The sequence below is a fragment of the Lepidochelys olivacea genome, assembly GCF_965140295.1.
Source record: "Lepidochelys olivacea isolate rLepOli2 genome assembly, chromosome: 1".
Classification (NCBI taxonomy): Eukaryota; Metazoa; Chordata; order Testudines; family Cheloniidae; genus Lepidochelys; species Lepidochelys olivacea.
Window position 1 is genome coordinate 250707591 of NC_140411.1, and position 15047 is coordinate 250722637.

At 40.0% G+C, this 15047-nt stretch overlaps 1 protein-coding gene across 5 annotated transcripts in view; it reads left to right on the forward strand.

The window, feature by feature from the left end:
• The window catches only part of TRIM24 (tripartite motif containing 24), a 138620-nt gene that overhangs the window by 77759 nt on the left and 45814 nt on the right, over positions 1 to 15047 (forward strand). For 4 of the 5 annotated variants that reach the window (XM_084638430.1, XM_084638429.1, XM_084638427.1 and 1 more), the window contains exons 3-7: positions 3258 to 3405; positions 7806 to 7938; positions 8979 to 9095; positions 12737 to 12851; positions 13531 to 13677. In XM_084638430.1, coding sequence (XP_084494556.1) covers positions 3258 to 3405; positions 7806 to 7938; positions 8979 to 9095; positions 12737 to 12851; positions 13531 to 13677 — 660 coding nt within the window. The remainder of the gene's footprint in view (positions 1 to 3257; positions 3406 to 7805; positions 7939 to 8978; positions 9096 to 12736; positions 12852 to 13530; positions 13678 to 15047) is intronic. The other variant, XM_084638428.1, reaches the window with a different exon arrangement.

A 15047-nucleotide genomic window follows, 5' to 3' on the forward strand; every position in this document is an offset into this window, starting at 1 on the left:
TTTGGAAAAAGGAGAGGAAGCTATTAACCATGTGGGAATTGCCATGCTGGATCAGACCCATGTTGTGCTTAGTCCTGTATCCTATTGTCCGCGTTCAGCACCAGAAGAGGGAAAGGACACTTTTATTTAGAAGTGTTTTTGTATAGGTTGGACATAACCAGGTATGTTGCTTACTATGATTGAGTTGAATAATAAAGGGTTTTGTTGTAGGAATGGAGAAGAGAGGATGGGTTTTGTTTGAGATGTCAAAAAAGAAGCAACAGGATTAGATCTTGGGAGTGGAAAAAGTGGAGAGAGAAGTCTGATAGACACTAGCATAGCAAGCCTGTGTGATGGAAGTATAGTGGAGCTGTTAATGATAGTGAAGGGGGTAGAAGGGTTGGGAGGAAAAATCGGAGTTTGTTTTTTGTCACGTTGTGTTTGTGAGAGGGGGAGCTGATGAAATACTGTTGAAGAAGGGAAGTGGTGGAGTTTCGGTATGTGGGTTTTGGAATACTCAGCTCATATTTGGAGCCATGTGTGGTTGAGGGTGCCCAGAGAAAGGGAGAAGCGTTCAAATAAACGAATGTCCTTGGTGATTTTTCGTTCATTTAGTCACATTAAATCAACACACAATACAGATGCCAAGAAGTGGCATTTCTAAACTTTTTGGAATACTTAGTTTCATATTTTTTCTCATCTTCTGTTGTGGGCAATTAGATGCAACCAATTAAGATTGGCAAATTTTGGAACACTTGGTGAGTGAATAGTCCTCCAGATTTACCTGCTTCTTGGCATTCTTCCTAAACTGGAAACTTTTGCTTGCTGTACCCCTTTACTACCTAAAATATAGTTTCACTGATTGCAGTGAAGGCCTTCTAAGTCTCTAACAGGATGTTGCCTTACCTGGATTTTCAAAAGTAAATTTTAATTTTTTTATGAATAGAAACAATCCTGTACAAAGATAAATATATGTAGGGACCTTTCTGTGATGCGAGGAGTATCTTCAGTTTTTATTGAAGCCCCCGTAAGATCTGAATGATCGCCTTGTGCTATTACAAATATTATAACTAGTAAGGAGGAAGTAGAGTAGCTATAGGCTTTTCCTGTAAGCATAATTGTTAATACAGAACTACCTTCTAATCTTGATCAAGAGGAAAAAGACAAGAGAATTTAGAAGCCATAGCATAGCATTTCTCCTAATTAATAAAATAAAGGACATTTTGAATAACATTAAGGACATGGTTTGGTCCCCACCCACACCACCCCCCGAAAAATTCCCGTGAGTTTTAACAAAGTCCCATTTTTGTCTTTTTCAAATGGAAAATGGATTAAAACAAAACTGGTTACCACATAAGAGTTGTTTGAGGACATGACTTACCACATCTGATCCTTGTTTTTTAATTAAATATAAATTGAGAACTCTGATTTTTCCTTGGTGTCTTAGGACATTGCACAAATAAAGGATAGTATGTGCTTTGTCCCATGGAGGAGAGGTGAAGCTTTAGTTCATTTGGCAGCGCCTGCTTGGCAGTTATTGAACAGCATTTGAAGGGACTGGTAGGTCTTTCAAGCCCTAACAACTTTTACCAGCTGAGAAAGCTTTAAAGTATGTCAGAAAGAGTGGCAAAGAACTTGGAATCCTAGGAAGGATACTTCATTTCTGAAATCCTTTGAACTCATTTAAATGTTCTGGCTTGTAACAAGTTTACTTGCTAAGAATGCCTGAAAGATTTTTAAGGTTTTTTTTGTTTGTTTTTTGTTCTTTCTTTCTTATGTCCGCTTGTTTTGCACTTTAGAAATAAAAGGAATGTCAAATCTCACCTCTTCTCTTCCCTCCCCTTTAACAAGGTGTTAGAAAAGGATATTTACTTGCCTGTTCTAGCTCTTCTTAGTTAAAGATGCCGAATCTTTAACAATGCTTCCTTTGTGTAAAATGTCACTGAAGTTATGCATGAGTCAAGGAGAACATATAGAAAGTTTTAAACAGTCTGACTAAAACTTGCTTCCTCTCTCCATTGTTCCTTTCATTTTCTAAGGTCTTGTGATATCACTTTTTTTTTTTTTTTAGTTCTCCATATCTTGCAGCCTAGAATAGGACCCGAATTCTTAGCAGAAAATTGTTTTGTTTTTTTTAAAGTCTTTCTGGCCTCCTTTATCACAAAGAATCAGAAAAAGGGCATGAGCCAAGTTTTTTTTCTTTGCGTGTAACATTCAATGAAACCTCTTGCTTTCACTTGGAGATTATCCACAATCCCTGTCTTGACTTCCTTCTTGGAAGAGTCTTAGCTTGAGAGGCAACATGATCTAGGAGAGCAGTCATAGCTTTGGGAATTTGGAACTCCCGAGTTCAAATCCTTGTCCGGTCATTGACTTGCTATATGGTCTTAAGCAAGTCATTTCACCTCTTTGCCCTAGTTTTCTCCTTCTGTAAAATGGGGATAGTTCTAAGCATATATAAAGCATACCTTCACCATCATATATAAATGCTTGCTTCCTCTTAACCCTTGTCTACAATAGCGATTATTGCTAACATTTTCTCGTTGCTCCTACTAGTTCCACACCACCAGTGGGGGCTCTAGTGAATATAGAGTTCCAGACAACTTGAGGCTATTGCTTGGAATAGGGTTAAACAGTACATGGAGACTTATCCACACTAGCACACCCATAATTGTTACCATCAGTGCTAAATTATACCAAAAATCCCATTACAGGTACAGACAGAGAGGTGTTGTAAGGATTAGTTAATACTGCTACAATGCTATGAAGATGTCCAGTATTATCTGGGAGCTAAGTGTTATCTTCAGTCCATTTAGTTTTATTTACAATTTAAACAGTTTCTAGTTTCTTGAGTAGTAGTAGAGGAGAAACTCGTGCTGATTAATGAGCGTATTTCTAGGAAGACAAACCAGTCCAATGGATGCTACTAGATGCATAGAAAATCTTTCAAAGTCAGCCTTACTTTAGTTAAATACTTCTCAAGAGCAGTTTACTAAATATATAGTACAAGACAGAAGGAATTGAATTGATTTTTAGCTAATTCATTTTTTAAAAAGTGTTTTATTGGCTATATGAGTTTTTTCTTGAAAAATCACCTTAAACTCTGTATAGTTAAGGGGGTATCTAATGGACAGAGCTGTAATGTGTTCTGTACTTCAGACCATATTTTTCTTCCTTTTGACTCACTTACCAGAAATAATGCACAAGATGCATTTACAACTTGAGGTTATCTGTCAGTTTTATTTTAATTACTGTTTTGTATTCCCCCTTCTTGTCAGGTCTGCACAAGCTGTGAAGACAATGCAGAAGCCAATGGTTTTTGTGTAGAGTGTGTAGAATGGTTATGCAAGACCTGCATCAGAGCTCACCAGAGGGTTAAATTCACAAAGGACCATACAGTCAGACAGAAAGAAGAAGTATCACCAGGTAATACATTTTGCTTTCTTCTTCACTTTGGGTGCAAATCTGTCTTGGATAATTTTATTTAAGCCAGTATACTTCTTTAGGAGGATATGGACTCTAGTGTAAATTTAAGAACCCCCTTCACCCTGTTAAACATGAAGGGATAAATTCATCCCTGGTGTAACTCCACTGAAATCAAGGGATTACATTATGTGTGAGCTTGGTCCAGAGAGACTTGAATCAGGAAAAATGAGGAAAATCCATGCTTAAGATATTGTTCCACACTAAATGGCATTAAGCTATTTTCTAGCTTTTCCCAAATTGACTGCACAGGAGATAATCTTTCGAACAGTCAGCTCCCACACTGTAGAGCTCTACCAACTATTAACATTTAATTTACTGCAATAAGCCACCACAGGGAACGCAGCAGTAGGTGGTTCCTGCTTTTCTTTGGCATTCAGCTGCTGAAGAATTGTGCCTCTAGCTACTAATTCACATCCTGGCATTGCTTATTGCTTTTCAAGCATGTAGCTTTAGTTTATAATTTTACTGTATATTAAAAAGATTTTAAAACTGTTTTTGAGGCAGTGTGTTAAGCACTGTGAAAAGTACTTCTTAGAAGTCCAAGAAAACATTAGGGAGAAGGTTGTTATACTTTTTTGCGACTTTAAATATATTTATTGCAAAGTTATTTTTCTAAAATTTTAATAGGTTTGTTGTACACATTTGGCCTGTTCAGATTGCACTCATTCTCTCGTCGTCTCCTCAAGCCCCCCATGTCTCGTGCACGCACATGAGCTTCGCTACCCTTATTCTTGTACTTCATAGCCAAAGGGTAGCTTTCAAACCAGGTACTCACCTTCAAAACTAAGCTTAAAGCTACTGTATTTAATAATCTTGATTTATTTATTTTTTAGGATACAGCTGAACTCACAGGGAGATGATAAAAGCAGTAAAAACTTTCATTTTTTTCTCTTTCAGTCCCTACTAACTGCCTCCTGTACTGTTTAGCTCTCAACTTTCCTTGCTATAACTTGTTTTAGTTAAGTAACGAGAGTTCCAAGTTTAACTGTCAGCCATCAGGTTTAGGTGCTTAACAAATTATCTGAGTTTTCCAGGTACTGAGCATGTGCAGTATAATAACATATGGTATGGTATTATTTCTTATGTTGTTAACACTTGTCCACTGAAGCTAGACTGAGACTGCCAATTCATTTAGAATTGGTTACTGATCAGCTGTTAGATGGTAAGTTCTGGTTACTGGTTTTCTTGTCTGGTTTTAACAAGTGAGTAAGAAGTCAAAGATTCTGTTTCCTATTATCAGTCCCCTGAGCTGTATGATGCCATGGTCTGAGTGACTTGAGCACAATAAAATGTGAATGACTGTTCTTTTATTATCAAGATATTGTGAAGAACTGCCAGTTTTTAGTTGGTTCTCTGTCATGAGAATTCATTGCCTTGTCAGGCTTAGAACTACTGGTTTTTCTGACTTTTCTGGGGCCCAGAGTCAGGCAAGTGATTGTTTTGTTTCCAGTGCAAATCTGCCTTCAACTCCCTCTATAGGTATGCTGATGATATCCCTCCATCGTCTAGTCCATGCTCAGTCACAGAGCTGTCTGCAGAAGCTCTTTCTGAGGGCTCTTTTCCCTCAAGATCATTAGCTAATTTTTCATGATCTCTTCACCTTCATCTCCAGGTGACAAGAGGAGGGTCTTCAGGTGAATACTTCGAAGAACATGAGGGGGAAGGAGTCCAGGAGAGCTGGCTGTATTATAAAGAATCCTTATTGAGGTTACAGGAACAAACCGTCCTGATGTGTAGAAAGAATGGTAAATATAGCAGGCAAACAGCTTGGCTTAACAGTGAAATCCTTGCTGATCTTAAACACAAAAAAGAAGCTTACAAGAAGTGGAAGCTTGGACAAATGACCAAGGAAGAGTACAAAACTATTGCTCAGGCATGCAGGAGTGAAATCAGGAAGGCCAAATCACAATTGGAGTTGCAGCTAGCAAGGGATGTTAAGAGTAACAAGAAGGGTTTCTACAGATATGTTAGCAATATCATATCTCAGTATCACCCATTCTCTCTAGTACTTTCCTCTTCAATGCTTCGTGTGACATCACCAGATTCTTCTCCAGATCTTTTTTTCCCCCCACAAAACCTTGGTCGAAGAACCTGGAACCGCACACCTCTAGGTAGGGTCACTACTGCCACAAGCAATCTGGTTCAGTTGCCCTTTCAAAGGGTAAAAATGCTTGACACGTCCCTAGCAAAGTCCTTAAGAATTCTTTGGATGTCTGGATATAATTTAATTTGGGTCCAATGTCAAGACATTTGCTGGAGTTCAGGTCACTTCATCTCTCTGCAATTTCCAGTCCTCACAGAACCACCAATCTTTTCATCCCTTTCAAAACACCGGGGCCAAGAATTCTTTCCCAAGTCAGCCAGAGGGGCCTCTCCAGAAGAGGATTCTCTACAAGATAAGCTCTGCTGATTTGAGCCCACCGATCTGTGGCAGGAAAGCCCAAAAGTACCTTCTTAACCTGGGCTGATACCACACATTGTCAAGATTCTCAGACAAGGTCTTCTCATAGACTTTCAGCAGCCACCCTCTCTAACTTGTCTTTTGCCTCTTCTAATTGAAGACTATGTGAAAAGATGAGGGTTTCTAGACTCTGTAGTGCATTTTCTTTCCCTTAGAGCAATAATCTTGGTTCCATCATAAGAACGGTTTGTTCTCCAGGTTCTTTGTGTTAATTAAAAGATCCCATAGATGTTCATCCAATTCTGGAGCTGTCCAGCCTCAATCATCACAGATGAAAAACTTACTTCAGAATGAGGCTTTAGCGTTTCTAATCTAAGAAATTTCCTTATAAAGTGCTTTATGATCCATAGTGTAGGAGCTGATCTGTTTGGGGTCTTTTGACCATTTTTAGCAGCTCAAGCAGAGAGAAGTTACTTCAGGAGCCTGGATAGGTGGGGGAACCTAGTTTACCTAAACTGCAAAGGACTCCCAAGGGAAGGGTGAAATAAAACAAGGGGTGTTGTGTTCAGGATGTGTGTTTTCTTGATATGTACTCTATTTTATCTCTTAAGTAAAGAGCAGTGGTGGTCTAGTCTTGTACAAAGTCTGTCTGTGTGAGCAGTGTTACACCTACCACGTGTCCCCATGAGGGCGTAAGCCAGTAGGCTCTCGGTTGGAGTTCTGGAAGAGAGGTACGGGGAAGAGGGATTCTAAGGAGTCAGCATTGGTAATGGGCTAGGCTGTTTGACTGTGGAGGTCTCAGCACAGTTTGCGAGACAGACGGTCTGCATCCTGAGAGTGTGCCTATGGACCCCAAGACAGAGGCAGTGCCTAGCCTTTGTTAAAACTTCTGGATGCTCAAAAGAGCCAGGGATTCAGCAACTGGATCACCACACAGTGAGTGGCTAAAAGGGGGCACTTGACTGGACTTGTGATGTTCCTATTTTCTGAAAGCAGCATCATGTCAAAGACCCCCCTAGTCCACTGTCCAACTGAAACAATGGAGCCTCAATTAAGTGTTACACACTCATACTAAATAACCCTTCAAGTCACCAGGAAAATGATCTTGTCTTTTTCTAACTCAAACGTTTGTCTTCCTTTTGGCCATCAGAGAATTAGCATATTTTGTGGTTTCTTTGCAACAAGTAGTCTTACTTTAAACTTTTTTCAGATAAGGTGGTTGAAAGGCAAGCTCCCCATTTCATTTGTAAGAGAAATTTAACCTTCCATTTAAGCGAGTCAGTTTCCTTGTCCTCTTTGTCCTTAAAGCCTCTCTCATTGTGAAGCTAGAGCTTTTGTAGAATGGTAAAATTCAGCGTGTGGGAAGCCCAATGCTTTATTAGTGGTACTTACTTCTGCACCCCTTCTTCATCCAGGTGGATTAAGGCCACTATCTTCCAAGCTTCTAATCAAGATCTTCCTGAAATATAAGTGTTCACTAAGGATACAACTACTTCATGGACAGAACTTGCAGGGTAGCTACTCAAGGGTCCCATTCACAAGACAAAGCAGACATGCTTTATGTTCAAAGGCAGCACTGGATGAACAGAATCCAAGGGTTTCATGGATGTTCTCCCATGAAAACACTTGATACAACAAAGCCAAAGTATAAATTTTCAACCTGTTTGGCTTGAAATGTCATCGCTTTAGCACCTCATATGTTTATACTCCAACTGTTGGATGGGAGTGCTACTGCACTGGAGGGGGAGAAGATCTCTTGTCTGCCTCCAAGACTTGAAGAAAGTAGAAAAGTCCAACAGTTCCAAGATGGAACAATGGATTCCTGCTCAAAGAAGACAGAATGGAGATATGGAAACTAACCAACTTCTCATTCTAACCCAAGCCTATAAAGATTGTTTTAACTTGCTAATAGAAATTTTAATCCTCCTTTTTTCTACAGAGGCAGTTGGTGTGAACAGTCAGCGGCCTGTTTTCTGCCCTTACCACAAAAAGGAACAGTTGAAGCTCTATTGCGAGACCTGTGACAAACTTACATGCCGGGATTGCCAGTTACTGGAACACAAAGAGCACAGGTACCAAAGTAAATTACGTATTTTTATACAACTAGTAGCTGATGCCTTATGAAAGATGTTGAACGAATTCTGAATTGGTTGCAGTACTAGCCTCGGTTATATTGTTGAGCAGGGCTCCTGCTAAAATGCAAAATTATTTTTTAACAAAAAGACCCATGAAGTAACTGAAGTTAACTGACTGAAAGGTCTTGCTAAAGAAAGTCTTTGGTAAAGTTGAAAATAGAATCTTGATCTTCCAGCTTCTAACCCTGTGTGGGCCTTTCGTTATTGGCAGTTGAATTGCAGTAGACTCTGAGTTACAAACACCTTGGGAATGGAAGTTGTTTGTAACTCTGAACAAAACATTATGGTGGTTCTTTCAAAAGTTTACAGCTGAACACTGACTTAATACAGCTTTGAAACTTTACTGTGCAGAAGAAAAATGCTGTTTTCCCTTTTTTTTTACTGGTTTACGTTTAACACAGTACTGTACTGTATTTGCTTTTTTTTTTTTTTTTTTTGGTCTCTGCTGTTGCATACTTCTGGTTCCAAATGAGGGGTGTGGTTGACTCATCAGTTTGTAACTCTGGTGTTCATATCTCTGAGGTTCTACTGTAGATGGAAATCTTTGCTATGCAGTTGTTCAAACAGAGAGCCCTTAAAAGCACCGGGGCTATATTATGTAACTATATAGTCAAACATAATTCTCAGTTTGCCGTTGAACAGGATGGTTGTTTGAGGACCTGACCAAACCTTTCATAAAGGGGAAATATTCATTTCTCTCTGAAGAGTATTTATCAGAGGAAATCTAAAATGTCACTTTAATGGCTCTCACAAAAACTAATACTCTTAATTTCTATGAAGAAAATAATTACACAAGAAAAATACTTCAAAATCAGGCATATTTGCCTTTTATGGGCTTCCTGGTGTTAAACTTGGTCTTTTAGCAGTGTTTTTAGCTGGAGTGATGATTTTGTTGGAGTGCAGTCTATTTTTTAGTAAGTGTAGTTCAAACCTCTTTCTCATGTTTAAATAGTTCATTAAGTCACTGATTATTGCAGGTACCAGTTTATAGAGGAAGCTTTTCAGAACCAGAAAGTGATCATTGATACACTAATCACCAAGCTAATGGAGAAGACTAAATACATAAAATATACAGGGAAGCAGATCCAAAACAGGTCTGTATCATGTTGCTAAATAATATTGAGACACACTGAACATAAGAATGTTACCTAACTCACCAAGGCTTTCAAATTAAAGTATTCCTAAATGGATTTTGTACGTAATCTCTGCATTGTTTGATACTTCCAAAAGGAAATAATTTCCAAAATGTTTTCAGTAGTGAAATATGAAATTCTTAGGCTTTCAGTTGGTTGTGGTAATCCTTGTGTATTTAAGTTAAACTTGATGTTGGTTACATAACTGTTCTCTTAGCCTGTAAACTTCCAGGACAACAGGAGGGCAAGCTCAGCGAAGTAGGCTGCTAGGAGATTTTTAGAAGGCAATTGCAGTATCTCTTCGCCGCCCACCCTCCTTTTTCGTTTCTCATGATATGTATCGCTCCTATAAATGAGATGTTATGGCCAGGTTTTTGTAAATAAATACTTGTGACCGATTTACTTGAAGATCATTTGTGGAATAACAATGTGATCAGGGTTCATACCTGACACTTGCAAGCCAAAGGCATAACCACAGTTGCAACAGTACATAGAATCATAGAATATCAGGGTTGGAAGGGACTTCAGGAGGTCTAGTCCAACCCCCTGCTCAAAGCAGGACCAATTTCCAACTAAATCATCCCAGCCAGGGCTTTGTCAAGCCTAACCTTAAAAACTCCTAAGGAAGGAGATTCCACCACCTCCCTAGATAACCCATTCTAGTGCTTCACGACCCTTCTAGTGAAAAAGTTTTTCCTAATAGCCAACCTAAACCTCCCCCACTGCAACTTGAGACCATTACTCCTTGTTCTGTCATCTGCTACCACTGAGAACAGTCTAGACCCATCCTCTTTGGGAACACCCTTTCAGGTAGTTGAAAGCAGCTATCAAATCCCCCCTCATTCTTCTCTTCCGCAGACTAAACAATCCCAGTTCCCTCAGCCTTTCCTCATAAGTCATGTGTTCCAGTCCCCTAATCATTTTTGTTGCCCTCAACTGGACTCTTTCCAATTTTCCCACATCCTTCTTGTAGTGTGGGGCCCAAAACTGGACACAGTACTCCAGATGAGGCCTCACCAATGTTGAATAGAGGGGAACGATCATGTCCCTCGATCTGCTGGCAATGTCCCTACTTATACAGCCCAAAATGCCGTTAGCCTTCTTGGCAACAAGGGCACACTGTTGACTCATATCCAGCTTCTCGTCCACTGTAACCGCTAGGTCCTTTTCTGCAGAACTGCTGCCTAGCCATTCGGTCCCTAGTCTGTAGCGGTGCATGGGATTCTTCCGTCCTAAATGCAGGCTTCTGCACTTGTCCTTGTTGAACCTCATCAGATTTCTTTTGGCCCAATCCTCTAATTTCTCTAGGTCCCACTGTATCCTATCCCTACCCTCCAGCATATCTACCTCTCCTCCAGTTTAGTGTCATCTGCAGACTTGCTGAGGGTGCAGTCCACGCCATCTTCCAGATCATTAATGAAGATATTGAACAAAACCGGCCCTAGGACTGACTCTTGGGGCACTCCACTTGATACCAGCTGCCAACTAGACATGGAGCCATTGATCACTACCCGTAGAGCCCAGTCTAGCCCGCTTTCTATCCACCTTATAGTCCATTAATCCAGCCCATACTTCTTTTACTTGCTGGCAAGAATACTGTGGGAGACCATATCAAAAGCTTTGGTAAAGTCAAAGAATAACACGTCCACTGCTTTCCCCTCATCCACAGAGATTATCTCATCATAGAAGGTAGTTAGGTTATTCAGGCACGACTTGTCCTTGGTGAATCCATGCTGACTGTTCCCGATCACTTACCTCTCCTCAAAGTGCTTCAAAATTGATTCCTTGAGGACTTGCTCCATGATTTTTCCAGGGACTGAGGTGAGGTTGACTGGCCTGTATTTCCCCGAATCCTCCTCCTTCCCTTTTTTAAAGATGGGCACCACATTAGCCTTTTTCCAGTCATCCAGGACCTTCCCCGATTGCCATGAGTTTTCAAAGATAATGGCCAATGGCTCTGCAATCACATCCACCAACTCCTTTAGCACCCTCGGATGCAGTGGACTTATGGACTTGTGCTTATCCAGCTTTTCTAAATAGTCCTGATTCACTTCTTTCTCCACAGAGGGCTGGTCACCTCCTCCCCATACTGTGCTGCCCAGTGCAGTAATCTGGGAGCTGACCTTGTTAGTGAAGATTGAGACGACAAAAAGCATTGAGTACATTAGCTTTTTCCACATCCTCTGTCACTAGGTTGCCTCCCCCATTCAGTAAGGGGCCCACACTTTCACGGACCACCTTCTTGTTGCTAACATACCTGTAGAAACCTGTCTTGTTACTCTTAACATCCCTTGCTAGCTGCAACTCCAATTGTGATTTGGCCTTCCTGATTTCACTCCTACATGCTTGAGCAATAGTTTTATACTATTCCCTGATCATTTGTCCAAGCTTCCACTTCTTGTAAGCTTCCTTTTTGTGTTTAAGATCAGCAAGGATTTCACTGTTAAGCCAAGCTGGTCACCTGCTATATTTACTATGCTTTCTACACATCGGGATGGTTTGTTCCTGCAACCTCAATAAGGATTCTTTAAAATACAGCCGGCTCTCCTGGACTCCTTTCCCCCTCATGTTGTTTTCCCAGGGTCTCTCAAAGTGGGTCCTAGCAAGTACCTCCACAGCGCTATTCAGATTCAATACCCTGATAATGTAAGTCCAGTCTTCCCCCTAGTTTTAGCTGTTGGGACATGGAGAAGCTTTACTTTTTATGCTTGTTCTCTCCTGCTTCTCTCTCATCACTTCTTGGATGCTGGATGCAAATCACTGCCTCCCTCCCTCCCCCCCACCCCTTGCTCCTAGATGGCAGGAGAAAAGTAATATAATACTCTTCTCCTCCCACATGGAATCCAAGTGCCTTTCTCTCCTTCCTAACTTCTTCTGCCTGGTGTTTTTAAGCACCTGTACCAGGTGCTCAGCACTACCTGATACCCATGCATAAGGTAGTGAAAAGTGTTCACCGCACGAAAGAGAGGGTAGAATGAGCAGCATATTGATTGAGTCAGCAGTGTAGTAGCAATATTCACATCACTAGATAGGGCTGCAAGCCGTGCTGAAGCAGTAATTTGACTCACCATTGGCAAGTGTATTGTTTCAAGCTGTGCATTCAAAACAACAAACACAAATGCAAAGGCCGCCGCTACATTGCTGGATATCTTATTTCTGGAGAAACTTTCTATATTGGAAAAAAATGATATCCTGAATTCCTGTGATGTATAGAGACTTTTGTATTCGCTGCAAGAAAGGCTTAGGAGACTATTAAAATCAAGACTCTTTCAACCATTCATTTTTATCAATAAAATTCCCTTGCTTAAATAAGTGTCCTACTTTTCTAGTCCATATAATTAGAATTTCTCAGACTTGCACCAAGGTCAGATGCATTCCTAAATCTGTGTTTTGTTTTGTTTTTAAACTAACTCAGCCTGATAATTTTCCTGGCTAATGGTAACATCTGATTCCATATATACTACTGGCTGCACATGAGCAGGAATCCATGGCATTCTGTGTACAAAGAATTCATTTCCTTTGTTGAGTCAGGATGAGCTTTTGTGTTGGCTTCTTAAGGACACTGTGCTAAACAATTCTAAATATTTATTCTTTACTTACAGAATCCTTGAAGCGAATCAGAATCAAAAGCAGGTGGAACAGGACATTAAAGTTGCCATATTTACACTGATGGTAGAAATAAATAAAAAGGGGAAAGCCTTGCTGCATCAGTTAGAGGTAAATTCCCTTTTAAGATTATAAGTAACAGTCATCTTGTAAGTGCTTTTACAGAGGCTTTAAATGATCCATCAAAATTCAAACACAGCAAAAACTATCTTTCAGCATGAGTTACATGTTGGTACCCCTTAATGAGAACGTTTCAAATAAGGCCAAGCAGAGAAATATTTCGTACAGTAGCAATTTACTTTGCCAGTAACTCTGAATTCCTGTTTGCACTTAGTTTTCATGAATCAGGACTGCCCTCCCTCATAACCACCAAAAGACGCTGGGCTGTGCAGTGAAGTCACAGATCTATGTCTGATGCAGGAAAACTGAGGTTGAGATGCCACAAATTCAGCTGTCCAACTTCATTATAATAACAAGTAGGAGAGGATAGGTTTCCCTCACAGTCTCTATTTAAACACTACTATAGAGTAAAAACCCATAGAAACTTTTCTGTCCCTAAGGAAAGAAGATGGGAATCTGAATACACACAGTGGGCTGATCTCTTGAGTAAGAGTGTACCAATTTTAGTGACTTTTTAGAGTATATAATCACTCTTTAAATCTCTTCTGACAAATGAGGTGAAATCATTTGATATTTTTGAGGAGTATCATGTTTATGGATTAGCAAATGAGAGCTAATACATTTCTGCTGTAAATTGAAAATTTCACTGGAAGTACTTTACCCCTTTCAGAGTCTGTCAAAAGATCATCGGATGAAGCTTCTGCAGCAACAACAGGAGGTGGCAGGTCTTTCTAAACAGCTGGAACATGTCATGAATTTTTCCAAGTGGGCAGTTTCTAGTGGCAGCAGCACAGCGTTATTGTACAGCAAACGCCTGGTAAGGCTTGGAAAGACAGTATTCCTTAGTTGCTAAGGGGCCATAGTTAAGTCAAACAAGTGAATTTTCTGCGTCTTAAGTAAAGTCAAGGAATTAATCTTGTTGATTACTTCAGTATATTTCAGCACAAGTGTGTAATATACATTTTTTCCTACAACAGCACAAGTTGAGGAGGATGTTAAAACTTTGACTTCTGATCCCTCCTGGATATTCCTGAAAATCTGAATTGTTACAGGTTGTCCACTGAGACAGGGATTGTCACACTGCTGTGAAAGTGTATGAATCACTTCTGTTAACCTTTTTAGGATGAAGCATGTCTCTGTGTATACATGCTCATACTGTTAACACAGTTTTTTAGCTCAAGGATGAGGTGATCCAAACATAATGGATAATATAGATATAGCTTTTTAATGTAAAATTAACATGTTGGCTCCCCACAGTCAGTATAACCTTCCATTGAAAGGTTAAGACCTTGTCTTCAGACTTTCAAGTCTGCATAATGTAGCTGATGCTATAGGTTGATATGTACTAAAGCCAAACTTTTTAATTTTAAAAGAGAAACCAAGGCCTAAAGATAGAAAGGTCCTGCTACATTAAAAGTACAATTGTAATTAAAATAAAAATAAAAATTAGAGACATGGGCATTTACACAATTGCAGATAAATGGAATTGTGTTATATTCACACACTGTCTTTTCTGTTATCACAATTGTTTGCTCATCCACACCTAACAGGTTTCCTAACCATGAGTGTATCAGTGCATTCTGGTCAACTATCCCATCATGCCTTAGCAAGACACAGAGGGAGACTTTCAAAGCACAAAGGAAGTTAAGTGCCCAGCTCCTGCCAAAGGCAAAGACATTTGGAAGTTGGATGCCTTTGAAATCTCCTCCAGAGGACATATACCTGTACAGAGGAACATGTGAGGCTGTGCACTGTGGGATATCCTGCCACAGAAAGCTGGGAAGGAGCATAACCTAGCCAACTAAATTACACAGATTACTGCTAGGAAGCCCTATCCACACTGCAGAAAAAGAAACGGGCTGAGCAGGTTGCAGGAAGACTACATATGCCAACCTAGACTTCTGGCATGAACAAAACACTGTTAGCTGTTGTGAATAACTGTAGTAGCTAACAGTTTTAGTCATCTAATGAATAGATAAAAACCATATGTAGAGCCTGGTATGCCATAGGCAGTTTAAAAGCTCTCAAGTGAAATATGAACTAAAATTGAAGCAATCCTGTGACGTTAAGTACCCCAGCTACTGCTGGTGTCCACAGGAATCCTGCATTCAAAGTGGTAGTGATTACAGCTTTAAACATTCCCACATCCCCTTTTAAAATATGTATTTTGTCACGCATTTTCACACT